This window comes from Mus musculus, chromosome 2, assembly GCF_000001635.26.
Source record: "Mus musculus strain C57BL/6J chromosome 2, GRCm38.p6 C57BL/6J".
Taxonomy (NCBI): Eukaryota; Metazoa; Chordata; class Mammalia; order Rodentia; family Muridae; genus Mus; species Mus musculus.
In genome coordinates, this window is record NC_000068.7 from 32007257 (window position 1) to 32027641 (window position 20385).

At 45.1% G+C, this 20385-nt stretch overlaps 1 protein-coding gene and 1 long non-coding RNA gene across 6 annotated transcripts in view; one reads left to right on the plus strand and one right to left on the minus strand.

The window, feature by feature from the left end:
- The window catches only part of Nup214 (nucleoporin 214), a 79568-nt gene that overhangs the window by 32849 nt on the left and 26334 nt on the right, over positions 1-20385 (plus strand). For 4 of the 5 annotated variants that reach the window (XM_006497945.4, XM_030249890.1, NM_172268.2 and 1 more), the window contains 8 exons: positions 2927-3109; positions 3756-3829; positions 3929-4012; positions 9770-10081; positions 10939-11100; positions 13002-13101; positions 17987-18062; positions 19592-19670. In XM_006497945.4, coding sequence (XP_006498008.1) covers positions 2927-3109; positions 3756-3829; positions 3929-4012; positions 9770-10081; positions 10939-11100; positions 13002-13101; positions 17987-18062; positions 19592-19670 — 1070 coding nt within the window. Of the gene's footprint in view, positions 1-2926; positions 3110-3755; positions 3830-3928; positions 4013-9769; positions 10082-10650; positions 10722-10938; positions 11101-13001; positions 13102-17986; positions 18063-19591; positions 19671-20385 lie in introns of those variants that run through there. The other variant, XM_017317376.2, reaches the window with a different exon arrangement.
- On the minus strand, positions 9657-10095 carry Gm13609 (predicted gene 13609). The gene is made up of 2 exons (NR_166199.1): positions 10042-10095; positions 9657-9929 (listed from the first exon to the last, which is right to left on the minus strand). It is a non-coding gene; the product is annotated as a predicted gene 13609 (long non-coding RNA).

Below are 20385 nucleotides of genomic sequence, written 5' to 3' on the forward strand. Positions count from 1 at the left end.
GCCACCGATAACATGTTCTTGAGGAATTACATTGAATGATTTTTATCTTGTATCAAACGTATAAAATAATTGAAAAGCATTTCAGATGTTTTCAGTGGGAAGGTACAAGTGTTGGAGAGAGGAAGCAGATCTGTGGGGAGATTCACAGAAGCACCTCACAGCTCCACCCTGCTGCCAGGTGGGACTTGTGTAGTGGTAACATGGCTAGTGTGACAGTCCCACTGTCTCCAAGACACACTGCCAACTGTGCAGGCTTCAGTTATCCTGTAAGCCTGCTGCATTGCTGAGCTGCGCGCCCATATCAAACATGCCTAGGCCAGCGAGTTCCCAGTTAGTCATAACCTGGCTGCAGTGTCTAAGTCCATTATGTGAAAGAACTCAGTGGGGAAACCCCCACTCAGCTCCCGATTCGGCGTGCACCCAAGAATCACGAATAGAACACAACACCTTGATGTAACAACAAGAGGTTTTTAATGGCGGAGCTCCGGGTCGAAACGTATCTCACATAACAGGAGACAGTGGATTCGACCACGAGGCTTGGAAGCTAGGGGTTTTTATAGAAAAGGAGTGGGGCTGGGGGAGGAATTGGCGCGGTTTCACATGATTGGTCCATTTAAACATCAGCTGTAACATTTAACTTAGGTCAGAGGGGTAGGAGATAGGGAGGCGATGGGCCTGCCCGGGCATGTCCTGGTCTGTTCTGCTATGTTCTCAGCCCCAGGTTTCAAAGCTCACAAACAACTCTTTGGGCTATTTGACATACATTACATGAATTACAGTTTTATTTCCTTTCATATGCATATCTTGTACATAACTGTGCTACAGGATAATTTATGTGTTATGTGTCTGTGGTGTACATTGCAATATTTTGTGAAATGTAAGATTATTTCAATATTATTATGTGAAATGAAATATGGATGATGGAACCAACCACCCAAGTGTCATGCCAAGGAAAACATCAAATAAACCTAGAACAATGGAAAAAAAAGAGAATTCCCCATGGGATTGGATAGGATGGCTCAATGGTTAACAGTCCTGGCTGATCTTCCAGAGGACCTGAGTTCAATTCCCATCACCCACATTGGGTACTGCACAGCTGCCTGTAACTCCAGCTTCAAGGAATCTGACCATCTTCTTTGCACAAGCTCTGTATGTTCATAGTGCTCATACTCTGACACACACTAAGTAAACACACCTTAGAAAACAGAGAGCAGTCCTCTTGTACATTTGTTAGTTTTCCAAGTTGTCCTTTTGAGAAAATATTTTTCTTCCCACCCCCACTTTTTTTTTTTTTTGGTTTGTTTGTTTGATTAGCATTTTGAGAAATGCTCTCACCGTTTATTGTCCCGAAGGCCTTGGGTGCTTGGCATTCCTCCTGCCTCAGTCTCCCAAGGGCTGGGAATGTAAGCATGAGCATGAGGGAAAATTAATTAAGGTGGCTGTTTAAAGTGATGCTGAAGACGGGCGAGCTTGCAGCTGCCTGTCATGGTCTGGTTTGTGCTTGTGCTTTGTAGAAGGAATAGAATGCTGTGTGCTGAGAACGAGGAAGTACTCCAGAAAAGCATGAGTGTGTTAACCCTCATACACGTTGCTTTGCCTAGAAGTAGGCTTTCTGAGACTGCACATGCTACCAGAAACGAGCTTTCTTTACTGTTACTGCCCCAGCCATCTCCTCGCTGCACGGCACTGATCAGGTCCCTTTCCGCAGAGCTCAAGTTCACTCTCTTGGCTGCCTTGTTCTTCTCAGTGGGTCCGAGAAAAGGAAATAAAACTGAAAGTTTCTGTTGAACATCAGCAGTTTTCATTCTGATCGTTCTGTGCTGAGAGACCGATGCCCAGACAGACAGCAGCAGACAAACCATGTGGCTTGTACTTGTTTTGAACTACCCATTTTTTGTTTGTTTGGTTTTTTTTTTAATTTTTTATTAGATAATTTCTTCATTTACATTTCAAATGCTATCCTTCCCCCCCCCCAAAAAAAAACCCTATACCCTCCCCCTGCCCTGCTCCCCTACCCACCCACTCCCACTTCTTGGCCCTGGCGTTCCCCTGTACTGGGGCATAGAAAGTTTGCAAGACCAAGGGGCCTCTCTTCCCAATGATGTCCGACTAGGCTACATATGCAGCTAGAGACACAAGCTCTGGGGGTACTGGTTAGTTCATATTGTTGTTCCACCTATAGGGTTGCAGACCCCTTCAGCTCCTTGGGTACTTTGTCTGGCTCCTCCATTGGGGGCCCTGTGATCCATCCTATAGATGACTGTGAGCATCCACTTCTGTATTTGCCTTGTGCTGGCATAGCCTCACAGGAAACAGCTATATCAGGGTCCTTTCAAGCAAAATATTGCTGGCGTATGCAATAGTGTCTGCGTTTGGTGGCTGATTATGGGATGAACCCCTGGGCCCATTTTTGTTTTATTTGTATATTTTTCTCAAGCTAAAAGACATTTTTGTCAATGCTCAAAGGTTTATAATGACAAACAAAAGAATCTCTGACTTTAGACCTGCCACTCAGCAGCAACCATTGGACTGTTTCATTCTTAAGGAAAACAGCACCTTGCTCAGTCAGCAGTCAGTGACTGGGATGGGACCCACACACTTCCAGCCTGCCTTATTGAGTGTAACTTGCATACAGAAAAGCTCAAGTCACAAGTGAGCACAGGAGGGTTTGCCTGTTGTTGGCTCCTGTCTTCCTCCTACTGCGTCCTTCCCAATGCTCCAATATTGTGCAGTCTGTACTATGGCTGGCTATAGGCCTTCTCAGTCTAGCTCGTTCTCAGGTGATTCTCACGCTCTCTTACTTCCTAGTATCTCTTGATGTTTCAGCTTCTCTGTTTTATTAATTTCCCTGTTAGAATTGCAGCTTCCTATGAGGTGGGGTAGAAGGGAGCCACTTGTGTCTAATTCTTTCCCTTGTTGCCACTAGGCGCCTAATTGTGCCAGAACGAGAGACACTTTTCAACACGCTAGCCAACAACCGGGAGATCATCAACCAGCAGAGGAAGAGGCTGAATCAGCTGGTGGACAGTCTGCAGCAGCTCCGTCTCTATAACCACACGGCCCCGTGGAGCCTGCCCTCAGCGCTCTCAACTCAGAGCAACAGTCACAGGTGTGCAGGAGATGGCTGCTGGGCAGGGAGCAGTGAGCCTGTGAGGTGGCCTTAGAGTGACTCGGGCAGTCCTGCGCCTCTGCCTCTCAGCATGTTGTCCTGGTCAGGTTCCTCACCCCCTCTCACCTCCAGTTCTTTGACTCGAGCAGGGGTGACAGTGGCTGCCTTCCAGGTGTGTGTAGGCCTGTGTCTGTAAGGCATGGAGTGTGGTGTCTGATGATGAAGTGGGTGCTCAGGCCGTAGCAGTCTGCAGAGTAGCGCTGAGGCGGCTGGACCGACAGGAGCGTACATGACTTACATTTTCTAACTTCCCTCAGAAGCCCAGATTTGCCATTCAGCTTTAGAGCGGAGATGTGCAGATCTTTGCAGTTAGCCAGTTTACCCAGAACTTAACCCTGATGGTGTCATGGTTCTGCTTTCAGCAAGTGTGGGCTTTAGTGGTCCTTTTTGCTAAGGCACCAGTATTAGGCTTAGAGCAGGAGTGTGTGGCGTTGAAGTTGTTGGCTTTCCTTTCATGTGCTGATAGGTAGCTTGTTTCTATAGTGAATGGTCTCTGCTCTCTTGGGCTTAGATATTGAGAAGAGTGTATACCACATAGCTTCAGCCTTCTCGTGGTTGGTTTGGATATAACACTGCCCTATTTCAGTTTTGACAGTGACCTTGAATGCCTGCTAAAAACTACCATTGAATCTCACACCAAGCCTTCTCCCAGAGTGCCAGGTGAGTGCTGCCCCCTAGCCTCCCAGCATAGTTTGTGATCTAACCTGGCTCATCAAAACTAAAGCTTAAGCATTTGTGGGTTGGTGAATTGTTTTGTAGGTAAATTGTCCCCGGCGAAACAGGCCCAACTGAGGAACTTCTTGGCCAAAAGGAAGACCCCACCAGTGAGGTCTACTGCTCCAGGTAGGGAACTAGACCTGGGGTTTCCAGCACTGGCTGTGCAGTGCTAGCGCACACTGGAGGTGGATAAGTTGCACAGATCCCCAGAGTCTGCTGCAGTCTGAGCATGGGAAGAAGCAGGTCGTGTATTTTGGATGACACAGCTCAAGGTGAATCTTTGCACTTTGACATCATGCAGTCCCCAGGTCACATGGTGATGGTTAAGAGTGGCATGGGATGGACTGAGCTGGAGTTAAGACTCAAGCCTTATATGAGTTTTTACCAACATTACATTGGAGAAAAGTCTTCTTACAAAGGAAACTAGAGGTTAGGCAGCTAATACTTGCTAAGGGACTAGGAGGTAAATGGCCCAGTGAATAAAGGCGTATGTTGTCAAGTCTGAAGATCTGAGTTCAGTCCCTAGGACACACACAGTGAAAGGAGAGAGATGACTCATCTTTTGACCTCTACTTGTACGTTGTGGTATATGCACACGCATACACATCACAGTAAATAAATGTACTAATATATCTTTAAAAACTTGCTGAAAAAACTACAATATTAGAGATGAAAGGTCTTTTAAATTTTTATCTAAAATTCCTTAATTTTTTTTTTTTTAACTCAGTGCTGGGGATGAAACCCAGAACCTAGCACATGCCAAGGGGTGTCTACCTATACCACTAAGCTACATCTTATCCCTTGCATATAGCTCAGGATAGCCTGGAGTTCACGATGGAACTGTGTGTAGCCGTGTGTTTAATTTTCCAAAGCCAGGCTACATTTTGCCATTGCCCTGGTGATCTTTAACACTGCATCTGACCTCCAGCACAGCACAGTTGTAAAGGGTTTTGTTTGCTAATCTCTGCCTTTTAGTCCTTTCCTCTTGGAGCTGCTTCCTAAGTCTTCTGCCTCCAGAGGATTTTGCCAGATACTTTTCCATGGCCACCTCTTCTCAGGCCACCACTTTTTTGGGGAAGGGAAACATAAGCACACAAGTATAGTCATGGCTATGCTGAGCCATGGCTGCCTTATGACAGTCAGACATGTCAGTGTTCTCCTTGAGACACGGCCTCTGAGCTGGAGCTCGCAGTACCATTGATCCCCGTGTCTCTGCCTCCTTCTCAAGACAGGCACAGGGCCGCACACGAGCGCCTGCTTTTCACATGGCTGCCTGGGCGTTTTAGTTCAGGCCTCATGTTTGCACAGCATGGACTGCTGGCCACTGAGCCATCTCCCTGGCTCCATTTCTGTTGCAGCTTCTCAAATTCCAAGGCTTTGCCAAACTGTTGTACTGTCAGACCTTCCAGGTCTGTGATACTATGTTAGGTTTTTTTTGTTGCTGGATGACAGCATGATGATGGAAATCAACTTGGAAGAGAAAGAGTTTATTTCATCTTATAGCTTGTGGTCTGGTGTCATCTGGGGAATTCAGGTCAGAAATCAAGATAGGCCTCTGGAGGCAGGACCAGATGCAGAAACCATGGAGGATTGCTGCTCCTCATGTCTTGCTTAGGCTGGCTGCTATATAGCACCCAGGATCGACAGCTGGTGGGTGGCTGTGCCCACAGTCAGCTGGGCCCTCTCACATCACTCATTGATCAAGAAGATATTCCCACAGGCTTGCCTATAAGACAAGCCTATGGAGGCATTTTCTCAGTTGTGGTTCTCCCAATATAATTCTAGCTTACGTCAAGTTGACAGAAAACAACAACAAAAACCCACCCAACCAGGACAGGCAGCAGTACCTGTTATCTGCCACTAACACTACCATAATCAGACTTCTCTTCTACAGTAAACCTTTCCTGTTGTTTATGTTCATTGAACATGTGCCTGATGATGACTTTGGGACAGACACATCCTTGTATTAGAAAACCATTGCAGTTATCCAGTCTTGTTAATCTTCATTTATTGCTGGGGGTTACTTAAAACATCCTTACTTATACATCCTTAGCTCACATATCTGATTGTATCTTTATGATTGAGTTCTTAGATGTGAGATGTGATTGACTATCTTGCCGCTAGGTAGTGATAAGAGTAGCAAGGTCTGACCACTCAAAATTTGAATAAAGAGAACGTAAACATTAAATTGAAGCTACACATTATACTTGTTTAATGATAGCACACATGCTAGGGAGAATAACTCAGGACATGGGCACTTTTTTTTGTTTTGGAGATAGGGTCTCATGTAGTCCAGGCTGGCTTTAAAGTCTGTGTAATGGAAGATGGCAGTAAACTTAGGATTCTCTTTCTGCACCACCTAAATGCTAGGATTCCAGGCATTACCACCGCTCACAGTGTATATATAACAGTTATTTTAATTTTTTAAATTGTAACATGGTTACAAAAAAGTATACAAATCAAAAAACAAGTAACCTCTACTGAAGTTAAAAAACAAAGCACCTCTCTTTAGAAAACCCTCTCCTGGAGCTAGAGAGAGAACTCAGTTAGAATGACAGCTCGGTGAACATGCGGTCCTGAGTTCACATCCCCAGCAGCCACATAAAATGTTTTTGCCTTTGCCTTTAATCTCAGAGACAGGCTGATGCCTAGATACCTCTGACTCTCCAGCCTTAGCCAAAATAGCAAATTCTGATTGAGTAAAAGGCTATCTCTAAATAATAAGGTAGAAAGTGATAGAGGAAGTATCCTGTTCCAGCCTTGACATGTGTATGCATGGATGCACACACACACACACACACATACACAAGAAATCTCTCTTGTATCCCTCACATTCCCTCTTAAAATAATATGTTACATGGGAAGATGTTGAAGTTATATCTTTGCTGGCATTTTTAAAAATTTATTTACATCTGTGTAATTTTTTATTTATTTTGAGGAAAGAAACCTGTAAGAATATAGTCACTGAGCCTGTGAGTTGGCCATGCCTTAGCTTGAGCTTAACTTAGGATCTTTTTGCTTTACCATCAGGAAGATTGTACTCTTGTAGCCTTTCTGTCTTCAAATTCAAGGCAGTGTAAAGTTCAAAATCTAACACAAGATACTCAATACTCTGTTATAAAAAAGGCTTTGTGCTGGGTGGTTTTGCCCAGCTATAGGTTACTTGTGAGCTGCTAAGCATATTTAAGGTAGACCAGGCTGAGCTGTGGTGTTTAGCAGCCTCTACATATTTTGTGCCCTTCTGACTGGTTTCTTCCTCTTCCAGTGGGCTTTTGCAACATGACTCTGCTATAGCTAAAGGAGCATCTGTCTAGTTTTCCACAGCTACATCACTTCTCCCTCCCACTCAGGACAGTTGTTAGGATGGCTTTGGTACTAGGGTCACACTGAGGCTGCACTTAAGACCCAGCCCATACCAACCCTCTTCCCTTGTTTTCCCTAAGCTATTTTTTTAGTGAGAGGACAGGGTAATAGGGCTACAACAAACCACCACGGCTTAGTGGCTCATAGTAGATAAGCACTGAGTTCAGCACTGTGTGGCTCAGCTAGGTCCTGTGCCGAGTGAGGCTAGACTCAAGGTGTTGCCTGAGCTGCTCGGTGGGAGCTGTGGTGAAGATTTACTGAAGGAGGTACTGAAGGAGGTCCCATGGAGTTGGAGGGTGAGGTTCTCGTCCCCTCTGGTGGCATTCCTTGTCCCTCATCTTTAGGCCACAATTGCAGAGAACTCCTCTTCTAGAGATCTTGTCTCCATGGACTTCTGCCTTCTCTTCAGCCTCCCCCTTTGCTTTAATCCTGTGCCTTTAAGAGAGGGATTGCTTGGGTGGTGGTGGAGCACGCCTTTAATCCCAGCACTCAGGAGGCAGAGGCAGGTGGATTTCTGAGTTCCAGGACAGCCAGGGCTACACAGAGAAACCCTGTCTCATAAAGAAAAAGAAAAGAAAAAAAGAGTTCATGGGATTTGTCCTGTAGGATAAGCTCTCTGTTTTTAAGTTAGCAGATTTGTGGGCTGACGAGATGGCTCAGCGGGTAAGAGCACTGACAGCTTTTCCAGAGGTCCTGAGTTCAAATCCCAGCAACCACATGGTGGCTCACAACCATCTGTAATGAGATCTGATTCCCTCTTCTGGTGTGTCTGAAGACAGCTACAGTGTACTTATGTATAATAATAAATAAATCTTTAAAAAACAGTTAGCAGATTTGTGACATTACTTATACCTCTAGGGTGCCTTTTGTCACCTCCTCTTGCTGTGTGTATGTAACCCTACGTCTGTCCATCCATCCCTACAGTGGAAATCCTGTTGGCATAGGACCCTCTTATAGAAGCATTGAGAAAAAGGTCTACAAAGTTAGATGCACAGGGTTTGAATTCTGGCTGCTTACCAACTTTATAACCTTAGGCAAATTGCTTCACTGCTCTAAGCAGTGGCCAAAAGTTCAGTAACAGTACCTAAGTTCTGTGGTGATTATGTGAGGAGCTGGCACAGTATGTCTGGACCTGCCTCCTTCCTGGTGCTGCTTTTGGTTGTCTTGACAAGGTAGCACTGTTAACTAACAAAGGTCATAAAAATAACAGTTCTGCCATATTGCATGTGTAAATTAACTCAGCTGGCTTCCCCAACCTCCTACTGAACAACTTTTGGCTCAGAAATGGAAGACACAGAAACTACATTCTTACATTGAATAATGAAGATATCAAGTTGTTTGCAGAAAATAAACTTTAATATTTTGGATCCTGGTATCATATACTTAGATGGCATTTCTAAGTGGCCCACCACATAGTTGTCTGTCTCAGAATACTTGATCAGAGCATGTTCCCGCATGCAAAGGCACTGGAAATGGGAAAAAGAACTTTGTCTTTTTTGCACTTATTTTTATTTAGTTTTTGAGACTAGGTCTCCATTTGTGGTTCTGACTGACCTAGAACTATGTAAACCAGAGTGGCTTCGAACTCACAGACATCTACCTGCCTCTACCTCCCAAGTCCTGGGATTCAAGGCTTGTATCACAGCACACACCACTGTACTTAACTACTTTAAATAACCACAGTGGCTAGTAGCTACTGGGCAGCAGTGCCCTGGTATATGATTTTTAGCTTTACCTGTTGTATAGCACTTATGCTGAGATTTTGTTTTTTGAGACAAGTTTCCTCTGTGTAGCCCTGGCTGTCCTAGAACTCACTCTGTAGACCAGGTTGACCTCAAACTCAGATCCACCTGCCTCTGTCTCCCAAGTGCTGGGACCAAAGCCTGAAACTTAAGATATTGTAGCATGATCTGCCTACAGGACAGACAAGCGATAGTATAAGAGTGCTGCTTTGAATAACTAGGGAAGGAACGGGGCTGGGCATTTTGTTTCTCCAGTGTACAATAATAGCATACATTCTCAAGCACATGGTAGAAGGTGGCAGAACCTGACTCCACAGTGTAAAGAGCAGAGAAGACCAGGCTAAGTCCATGTGGAGGGTCACAGGACTCACTTAGATGTGAGTGAGATGCTCAGACTCAGGCCGTCTCACTCTGGTGTTCTGAGGTTGGAAAGCAGGGGTGATGCTGTGGCTGACTAGCCTGCCCTGGGAGCTGGCCTCTGACATGTCTGTTTTCTGTGAGAGCTTAATCTCTTGTTTTTCTACCAGTGCTGACTATCGCTCTCATTTTCAGTCTTGTCTGATGGTCAAAGCTGTCTTTGTCCTAGCAGCTTAGTTTTCAAAGCTTAGTTTTGAGCAAAGACCACAAATTCTCATTATTCACATTCAGCAATAGCAGCTTCCACCTAAGGTATAAAATAATGAAAGTGCTTTATGGTCTGTCTCTTAGCACTGAAATGGCACAGCTTTTGGGTTTGCTTTGAGTTGTCTAATGTTGTTTTGGGGTGGGCCTTCTGCAGCCAGCCTGTCCCGGTCAGCCTTCCTATCTCAGAGGTACTATGAAGACTTAGATGAAGGCAGCTCCGCGTCATCCGTAGCTCAGCCTCTGGAGGGAGAAGATGCCCGGCCAACCTGCACATCTGTAGCTCAGCCTCTGGAGGGAGAAGATGCCCAGCCAATCTGCAAAGAGGAAGAGGCTGTGGTCCCAGTACCTCGGCATGCCCCTGTGGTCCGCACACCTTCTATCCAACCCAGTCTCCTGCCTCAGTCGATGCCCTTTGCAAAGCCTCACCTGATCCATAGTTCTTCACCTGCCGTGATGAGCTCTGCAGGTAAGTCACCAATTGAAGCTCTGCCCATGGAGGACCGTAGCTGGAGAGCTGCATGCCCATGTCACAGTAGCCACTCACTCACTGAGGCTGTCTGCATTGTGTGCTCACTGCTACAGGGCAGTTGTCAGGGCTGTGTGTCACAGCGACCTCTAGCAGAGACACAGGACTGAGGTACAGGAGTGAAGCCACTTTACAGAACAGCATTCATCCCTGTTAGGTTTCTACTGAGGGGGCTCACCAGGGTTTAGACTTTAGATCACTGAGTTCCCATTCATTTCTGGTAATATACCAAAAATTAGAAGACCAATTCAAAAGATACAGGTTCTCTTGAAGAGGTTGGAAAGGCTACTATACAAGACTCTGTTACTATACACAGTAACAGCTTCACTCCACCATCCACTTTGCTTTGTTAACGTAGGTCTCTTTCAGAAGTAAAGGAGTGGGCTGTTTGCCTCAGTGTAAAGCAGCACGTGGATTCAGGGCCTCCTGTCAGTAGCTGTGGGGCATCGGGCTCAGAACTTACCAGCTCCAGTGCCCATGTCATAGTCACTCGCTGAGGCCATGTGCATTGTGTGCTCAATGCTGCAGGACAGTGTCAGGACCTTGTGCCATAGTGACTTCTAGCAGAGACACGACTGAGGTACTGGAACAAATCCACCTTACAGGAAATCAGGCTCTCTGTTGCTATAAATGTTCTCTGTAACGCTAAAAAATTTTAATTTTTTTAAAATTTTAATTTAAAAATTTTTAATTTTAGTGTTTTTTTTTTGTACAATGCAACAGAATTTACCATTTTAACTTTTCCTCTGTTTCCTTCATTGACCCCATTTGTCTGATAATTTTTCTTTTCCCCTTAGTCTCTACGTCAGCCACCAAAGTTATTCCTCAGGGAGCAGACAGCACAATGCTGGCAACTAAAACAGTAAAGCACGGTGCACCAGGTCCTTCCCACACTGTTGCAGCTCCCCAGGCCGCAGCTGCTGCAGCCCTAAGACGGCAGATGGCCAGTCAGGCACCAGGTAAAGACTACAGCCCCATTTCTAGGAGAGATTGTGAGCTGTCCAGGTCACAGGCGTGGGCTTTGGGGTGGGAGACAGCTGGCTTTCTTGCCAATTCTTAGCCGAGAAGGCTAGTTTGATGACCTTCATCCCTGTGAGGAGAGCTTCCAGGAGGCAAAGACTAGGTCTCAATTTTTTTGCTTTGAAAGGGAGGTATTAGATGTGCCACATTTAGTTTTATGGGAAATTGATGAATTTTGATGCTGATTTTCCTACTTTTGATTGGTGATCTCCAGACCATCTGACATCATAAGAACAATGTTTTACGGATCCCAGGCACTGGGAGGGCGGCTGCACTACTGTTCCTGTTTTTTGTTGCAGTACTGAGAGAATCAGCAGAGAGAGTTACCCAAGCAGTGTATACCAGAGCTTGCCCTTTCCAGATGGCTGTTCTGCACTGACGTTGGCTTTAGTTAGGACAGTGACTTAGCTGATCAGGACTTAGGTCTAGGGAGTGGGACTCGGGCTAGTTGTCACTGGTTGTGGCCTTAGCAAGCGGTTCCCACTCAGAGGCTGCTCATCCTTTCAGCTGGCCCAAAAATAGTTGTAGAGTTACCGGCTAGGAACATCAAAGAAGAATCTTAAAACAAAACACCCCACAAGGACAGGTTATCTGTTCCCCAACTGCCAAATATTTTCACTTGGGATGTTCTGAGACATGGTGGACTCATACAGCTAGGAAAGAATGGTTAGCCAGACAGAGTTGCTTGGACCAGTGATCCTAATACTTGGGAGCTGACTGAAGCAGATTGTTGTAAGTTCACAGCCAAACGGGGATATATTGTGAACTTGGGAGTCTACCTAGGTTACAGAGTGAAACCCCATCTAAAAAACAAGCAAACAAACAAAACCTAAAGACCATTAAATAGCAATAAATCAAGTTTAAATAGAACCTTCTCATGGTACCTAAAACACATAATAAAAACTAAAGACAAGATAACAAATCTCAACTTATATTCAAGCTTTCAGAACACAGTTATTTGATGGTCTCCTTGTTTCCTGGACACACAGGATCTTGACAGTACACTGATCAGGTCCCTCATCCAGCCAACTTTATAAAGTTCAGATTTGTCAGGATTTAGGATGCTGTACTCAGCACGAACTGGAACCGTCACACTGTCTCTTGGAGCAAGTTTTTAGGGTGGAGACACTGTCACGTGTTCAGATGAATTGTGGGCAGTTCATGGCGTGTTCTCCCAGCTCTTCCGCTGGAGAAGGAAGTGAGCATTCCCACAGATCCACAGGCTGCCTGGGATTTGCTCAGGGGAGACCAGAGAGCTTTACTCCGCCTTCCCAGTTGTTAACAGAATGTCATTAAAGGTGATAAAGTATGACGGAGAAGTGAGGCAAAAAGGATTACAAAGCTGGTGTGGGGGCACCTGTGCTAGCACTAGGAGGCAAGGTCAGCTGCATCTCTGGAATGTGAGTCCAGCCTGCGGTACTGTAGGCTCGTCTGTGTTTGCACATTTACCCAGAACTTGGCACATCATAAGCCCATGGGAGAGGAGGAATGAGAATGGCATTGGCCCTGAGCTGAGAGCTCTTAATCCTCTGGGTGTTGCCACCCCTTTCAAGATGAGCCAACGGTGTGGCAGGTATCTGGGTTCTGCTGCAGAAAGCTGGCTAGGGAATTGTCCCTCTAAGCCAGCAAGCTTTATTAGATGGCAAGAAGTCCACTCCTTGGCCTCTGGTAATAGTCAGCCAGGTGTTCTATTGACTGCACTGCTGACTAGATCTCCTTCATTTGAGGTTGCTGTCTGCCGGAGGTTATGTGCTGGGCATTGATTTCTGTAAACTTTATAGAAAAGGATTTTAAATCCTCTGCAGGAATTAATGTAGTTCTCTCTTCCCTGTTTACATAGCTATGAGCACTCTGACCGAATCAACTCTGAAGACTGTCCCTCAGGTGGTGAATGTACAGGAACTGAGGAGTAATCCCTCGCCCCCATCTGCGGCCATGGGGTATGTTACAGCTCTTCTCTGTACGCAGCCTGCAGTTGGCTGTCATGGACGCAGTTGGTCTGAAGGGAGCACTGCTGCCACAGCTTCTGTAGAGGCCTGGGCTATGGAGGGATGGGCAGCCATTACTAAGTTTTTAGGAAGGTGGACTTTCACCTTTCCAGGGCACCCACTATAAACTATAAGCCAGATGTGAATTTGGATAGACCCAGTTTATTAATGTTCTTCAGGTCCTGCTGACCACTGTAAAGATGGTGGGCCATGGAGAATGACAGTGCCCTCCCTGACTTCCTCTCTCCTAGCATTTCCACTCTTTACTTTTTTCTCATGAAGAAACAGTATTTGAGAAGCAAGCAGCTACACTTGCAGAACTTCTGCTTCTCTTCTGTGCTTATTTAGGCAAGATTCTTGCCAGAGCTCACTTGCGTTTGGTCTCCACCGGGGCTGGTATTGTGTGGTGCCCCCCTTATCCCACCCAGGGCTCATGTTGTGTGGTGCTCCCTCTCCATACACACTCGTACATTTCCTTTAGCAGCATTGTTCAAGTCCTACTCACTGTGCACAAAGTTTGAAGCCTCATAGTCTGTGGAGCAGCTAGCCTCCCTATGCTATCTGAAAGAGTTGGGAGACATTCTTTTGCCTTGAATGGGAGATCATCAGAGACTAGTATTTTTAGGGAACCCAATGTCTGGCGCCCATGGATAGTCAGTGGCAAGGTGAGCAACTACAGACCCTGTGTTTTCACACTGTATTCTTGTCCTCTAGTGACACTACAGAGCAGACCTACCTACCCAAGGCTTGTTTTCTTGAGTGGCCTTGCCATGCTGATGTTGGACTTTGCCTGTCTGTATGTTGGTCTATTTACCAACACTGCCTATTGTCAACATTTCTAGTTATCTCAGGGTCAAACCAAATTCGCCCTCTTTACTGTCCAGTAATAACTTGAAGCCTTCCTTGGAATGCCATTTGGACCAAGACTGGTATTTGTGGTTGCTGTGAACCCTTCAGAGAACTGTGCACTGGAGTTTGGGAACTATAGCAGATTCCCACTGGAGAGAAGGCGGGAGGCCACTGAAAGTCAGAGTGTTTTGCAAGGCCAGTCTTGTGGGTGCGGTGTGGGCAGGTACTTCTCAGACACTGACTACAGAAGAGAAGCACTTTTGCCTGCTCAGCTCACCTCCCTCATTCTGCTCATGCCTGATGGCAGGGCTTCCCTAGCTTTGCTCTGCAACACAACACAAATAGCCACCAACGGTGGAGGAAGTGTTTTTAAACCTTTTCTTTATCATCTTCTGTATGTATGGTGTGCTTGCATGAGTTTATGTGCACTATGCGCATGTAGGAGCCTGTGGAGTCCAGAAGAGAGTATTAGAACCCCTGGAACTGGAGTTAGCACTATCTTTGTGAGCCGCCCTACATGGGTGCTGGCAACTGAACCTAGATGGCCTACAGGAGCTCCTAACACTGGGCCATCAGAATCTGGTAACATGTTCTCTTCCTTTCTCCACAGAGTTGAACTCTCTGATACACTACTGAGCTTCAGCACCCAATACCTGAAGCAGTTTCCTTTTGTTTTCATTTTCTAGCTTTAAAATTGTTTCCTTTTTAAAGATTTATTTATTTTATGTATATGATGCTCTCTATCTGCATGAACACCTGCAGACTAGAAGAGGACATCAGATCCCATTACAGATGGTTGTGAGCCACCATGTAGTTTCTGGGAATTGAACTCAAGACCTCTGGAAGAGCAGACAGTGCCCTTAACTGTTGAACCATCTTCCAGCCCCTTAAAATTGTTTTTAATTACATTTATTCCTGTTCATGTGCACACGTGTGCCAAGGCACATATGGAGATCAGAAGACAACTTAAAGGCATTGGTTCTCCTTCCAGCCTGTGGGTTCCAGCAATCAGGGTGGCTTGACACCTCACTAGCCCTTTTTTTAAGTAGACATTTATATAGCTGATAATCTTGAAAACAGTTCATAAGTGAAAATTGATACATTTCACCAACTTCCCCATGGGTGAGTTCATTGTCAAATGGCTGACTTTCAGGGCCTTGTAAGCAGCTATCTCTAAAGTCTATTAATTAATTTTGCACTTAACTATTCTTAGGTGACACCACACACATTCATTCTGCTCCCTGTGTGTTGTGGTTGTGAGACTGGCTTTTCTCTTTAACTGGAACAAATCCATAGCTGTTCATACTCCTGTATCGCTCCCTGCAGAGCATCTGCTGTGAGTGTGGTGCTTCCCTGGGGTGAAGGAGAAGTAGTTGTGAAGAAGGCCTTCATCCCTGTTGTCGCCACAGGGACCTCAGCCAGGAGGCCACCAGGCAACCAAATTCATTGGTTCTGCCTTGTCATATATGCATATTTATTAAAACATATTTGCTAATAATTAAGATTGTCCAAAAGAAGACCTAACTGTGTCTCTTGATTTAGGCCATGGAAGCAAGCTGTTGATCTAAGTGAAAGAATGAGTCCCTTTTCTTAAGCAGCAGCAGGCAGGATACTTACCATTGGTGGCCTAAGAAGTGCTGGAACGCCTCGCAGCAGCTCTGCTTCCATTGTGCAGTCTGATTGTGTCTACTGTGGTCCTGATTGTTGCTTCCCTTCTTAGAGGTGTGTGTGTGTGTGTGTGTGTGTGTGTGTGTGTGTGTGTGTGTGTTGCATACCTGTGTATGTGTGTATCACATGCCTGATGCCAGTATAGGCTATAAGAGGGCATGAGTTCCCTAGAGTTAGAGTTAGAGGTGATGGTGAGCTGACATGATGAGCTGGGATTTGGATGTGGTTCCTTTGCAAACACTCTTGCCACTGAGCCGATCTCCAGCCCGGTTGTTTAGTGGTTTTGTTTGTTTTTGATAAGAGTGTACAAGCAGTGTCACACCCATTTCACAGTCCTCTTGATACTCAAAATATAGCAGAGCTGAGCCTGGCTTTCCCTAATATTCTCATGAGCATTTGTGTGTTGGCCTCCTTCATTTGCCTGTGTTCCTACGCAGTCCTTTGCATACTCTCTCATGCGTGGACTATTTGCTGTTTGGCCCCTTTAGTCGAGGTAGAGCTTTCTTGTAGCTGGTTTATTGGTAGGTTCATTGGGTGCTTGTGCCAAACAGCGTTTCTCTACAGAGAGGTCACGTGGTATAGTGTGCTGGTTTGGTGCCTCCTGGTTTTGTGTTTGGGGATTCAGGATGCCCAGGAGACATGTGGCATTCTCACAAGTAAATAGAACAGTGACTGTACACAACTTTGCCTTCGTGATTTGATTACCATCATGTTGTCACTAAGGTTTAGCTACAAATATTTTCCATGGTTTGGATAAAATACTGTTTTTTAATGTTCATTTCTAGTTTTTATACAAGAGATTCATTTCCCTTGTGGTTCCCTGAGCTCAGACTGTTCTGTCAGCAAGTTGTCTAAATCCACTCTGGAATCTTGGGACCCAGCAGTCTTGCCAACACATTCTGGGTCTCTGGTGGAAGAGGGCAGGAACAGCCTGAGACCCCGAACTGTGGAGCGTCTCAGGGCATTCCTGTATCTTCATCTAGGGCACTCCTGCATCTTCCTTTGCTTTGGCACAATCATCGTGGGGGGTTTGTTTCATTGAGATTGAGTCTCTTTTCTTCTTCAGCCTAATCAAGTCTAGGAAGATTATATGATATCACACAGAATTTAGATAGACCATTGAGGACTAAACCATTTGCTGATTTCGTCTTTCAAAAGAAAAAAAAAATTTATTTATTTATTTATTTTTAGATCAGGTTTCTGTATAGCCCTGGCTGTCTTGGAACTCAGATAGAACAGGCTATCCATGAACTCAGAGATCTGCTGAACTCTGCCTCCCGAGTACCAGGATTAAAGGCATACACCACCACTGCCTGGCATCAAATTAATTTTTGATGGAAAGTTATTAATAATCTTCCCTCAAATCTGAAAAGAGTTCTAAGCTCCTACATCCCACAACTACAACTGCCACTATTCATTTCAGTTAAAGTAACTGCACTGGGGACAGAGAAATTGAAAAGCTTTTCCTAAATAATAAGAGCTTGTGTCTATGATAGAACTGACAGGTGGGTCTTCATATGCTACCACAAGGCAGGTAGTGAGACAGTGGTTCCCTAAGTGCAGCAGACGGGTTTAGTGAGAGCTTCCTTGGAAACTGGGGTGTGCCTTCGTTCCCAGAGTAGCCAAGCTGCAGGCTGGAAACAGCAGGTGTGTTGTGGAATCCACCCACAGCTGTGCCAGTCTGGGGCAGGGGCAGCACTTTTGCTATATGTGCAGCTCATCATTTATGCCTCACAGTTCCTGTTGAACATCTTTTTTTCAGGTTTGAAAAAGAATAGGAGGGGTTGGTGAGATGGCTCAGTGGGTAAGAGCACCCGACTGCTCTTCCGAAGGTCTGGAGTTCAAATCCCAGCAACCACATGGTGGCTCACAACCATCCGTAACGAGATCTGACTCCCTCTTCTGGAGTGTCTGAAGACAGCTACAGTGTACTTACATATAATAAATAAATAAATCTAAAAAAAAAAAAGAAAAAGAAAAAGTTTAGATGGAACTTCCGAACCATCTAAAACCAGGGAGAAAGGAAGGGGGAATGCCAGTTGTCCCAGTAAGAACAGCATCTATTTGGAAATGGTTATAAATTGTTTCAGGGAATTATAGATAGGTAGAAGAAAGTTAACAAGGTCATTGGCTTGCATTTTATATAATTGAAAACCCAGATTTCATTTAAAACTAATTCTTCAGCAAAATGTCTGTTGAGTGTGGGGTCCAAGACATCTGTATGCCGCCCCAAAGTCTTCTTATGTGTTGAGCAGGGAACTAGCTTGAGGTTGAACATATTTGCCCTCCGTAATGTCTCAGCAAACTCTCTCTCTTTCAGTTCTGCCGTGCAGCACTCAGCAGCCAAAACACCCCATGCTGTGTTAACCCCCGTGGCTAACAGCCAAGCCAAGCAGGTAACTTGCTGATGTATTCTTTAGCAATATGTCTCTAACTGAAGATCATTTTATGATTTTCCTTCATTTAAATGAATGTGATTCTTAGAAAGGGCTGACACTTCTTTTCCATAACTCATGCCAGTCCTGACATGGTTAACCTGTTGAGGCCATTGACTTTCTAGACTCGTCATCTTAGGGCATGTGCTAACAGAATGCTTTTGGATGAGATGTTTAGTTTGCCATTTGTTTTGTTTTTCTTTTCTTTTTTTCTTTTTCTTTTTTCTTCCCCCCCCCCCCCCAGACACGGTTTCTCTGTATAGCCCTGGCTGTCCTGGAGCTCACTCTGTAGACCAGGCTGGCCTCGAACTCAGAAATCCGCCTGCCTCTGCCTCCCGAGTGCTGGGATTAAAGGCATGCGCCACCACCGCCTGGCTTTTGTTTTGTTTTTCTTAACATTGTCTCAGTACTGACTTGTGCAGTAGGTATTTAGATATGTCTCTTTTGAGGCAGCCGAGGTCAGGTGAGTTACATGGGCTCATCCAGTCAGTTATTGATAGAAGCAGCTGGGAGCCAAGGCTGAACGATCTGCCCTTTGCTTCTCCCACCGCACTGTTGGAAATGGGTTTCGGGTATGGATTGTCTTACTTTACTGCTGCAGCTCTGCCTTTCAGAGGTTGCATGCTTTTGGTGATGTGTCTAGCTCTGACTTTTGATTGATTGTAAGCAGTTAAACAGTGAAAAAGAAAATAATAAAGAGGGGGCTGGTGAGATGGCTCAGTGGGTAAGAGCACCCGACTGCTCTTCCGAAGGTCCAGAGTTCGAATCCCAGCAACCACATGGTGGCTCACAACCATCCGTAACAAGATCTGACTCCCTCTTCTGGTGTGTCTGAAGACAGCTACAGTGTACTTACATATAATAATAAAATAAATAAAAAAAAAATTAAAAAAAAAAAAAAAAAAGAAAATAATAAAGAAAGCAGTGGGGTGTGTGTGAATTAGGAGGAGGCTAGAAGGGAACCCAAGCTATCTCTGGAGCTTTCCCAGCAGTCCTGTTTCTCTTAGATCTGTCTTGGAGATGAGCAGCCTTAGATTGCACTTGAATCCAGAGTTTGAGACTGCACCATTAGCTGCCGGCTGTGGGTTCCCACACCATCCTGTGCCTCTGTTCCCCATGGAGGATGGTAGTAGGTCATACAGCGGCAGGGGTGCTGGCTGCAGGTGGAAAGCCCGGTTGCTTCTCCTGCTCACTAATTGCTGGGACTGTGTTCTTCATCCACCCATCCCGTCCTCTAACAAGTACTCAAGTGCCATTTATGTGGCAGACACTGTACTAGGTACCGAGAAGTCAGCCATGAGTCATGCAGAAGCCTCCAGTGTGGTGTTATATTTTGTTATTTTTCTATTCCTCCTTTTCATGGGTAATTAAACTGAATTCAAGTATTCGAGTTTGCTGGGTTTATGTTTTTACATTTCCGTTTCAGACGTTCACTTATCCCAAGGATAATTAGCAGTTTACCATAAATGTTTTTCTTGTGTTCTGTACAGGGGTCTCTGATAAATTCTTTCAAGCCGTCAGGACCCACAGCAGCATCCTGTCAGCTGTCCTCTGGGGATAAAGCTGTAGGTGAGTCTGCATGTCTCTCTCATGAGAATGAAGACAAAAAGTGCTCTTGAGAGTTCCTTCTGTAGATCCTGAAGCCAATAGGCAGATGCCGAATTCCAAAGGCCTCAGTTTTGAGGAATTGTAAGGACATCGATAAGTCCTTTAACACTTGCTAAACTTGGAGTTTAGACTTTAGAGTCAGCATGAGAAAACGTTTGATGGTCTTTTATAGCAGTGTCTTTGTGCATCACTGCATGATGGGTGAAGAGAAGTTAGACAGACAGTTGAGCACTGTTCCTTCATCTCAAAGGGAAAGAACTATCATACCTCTTGACGCCCTTGCAGGTAAATTACTTTCTTTTCTTTTCTCTCCCTTCATCTCCCTTCTCTTTTCTTCCCTTTCCTTCCCCCTCTCTCTTCCTTTCTATATGAGACCCTGAGGGGCATGTCTGTATAGCTCAGTAATGACATATCAAATTTGATATGTAGCTATAGATGATAACCTTACCTCTGCTTTCCTAGTGTGAGGATTCTGTGCATGGTACTGCATGCCTGATTTTATGCAGTGCAGGACTTTCTGTGTGCTGGGAGAATACTCCTTCAGGTGAGCTACATTCCCAGCCCCTTCATAATAACTATTCAAAATCAGTAAACAGATGAAGTACAGCATACTTGCTGCAGGGTAAGATCCTATTAGGTAGGCTAATCATACAAGGTTTTATAGCTTCGCAGACTT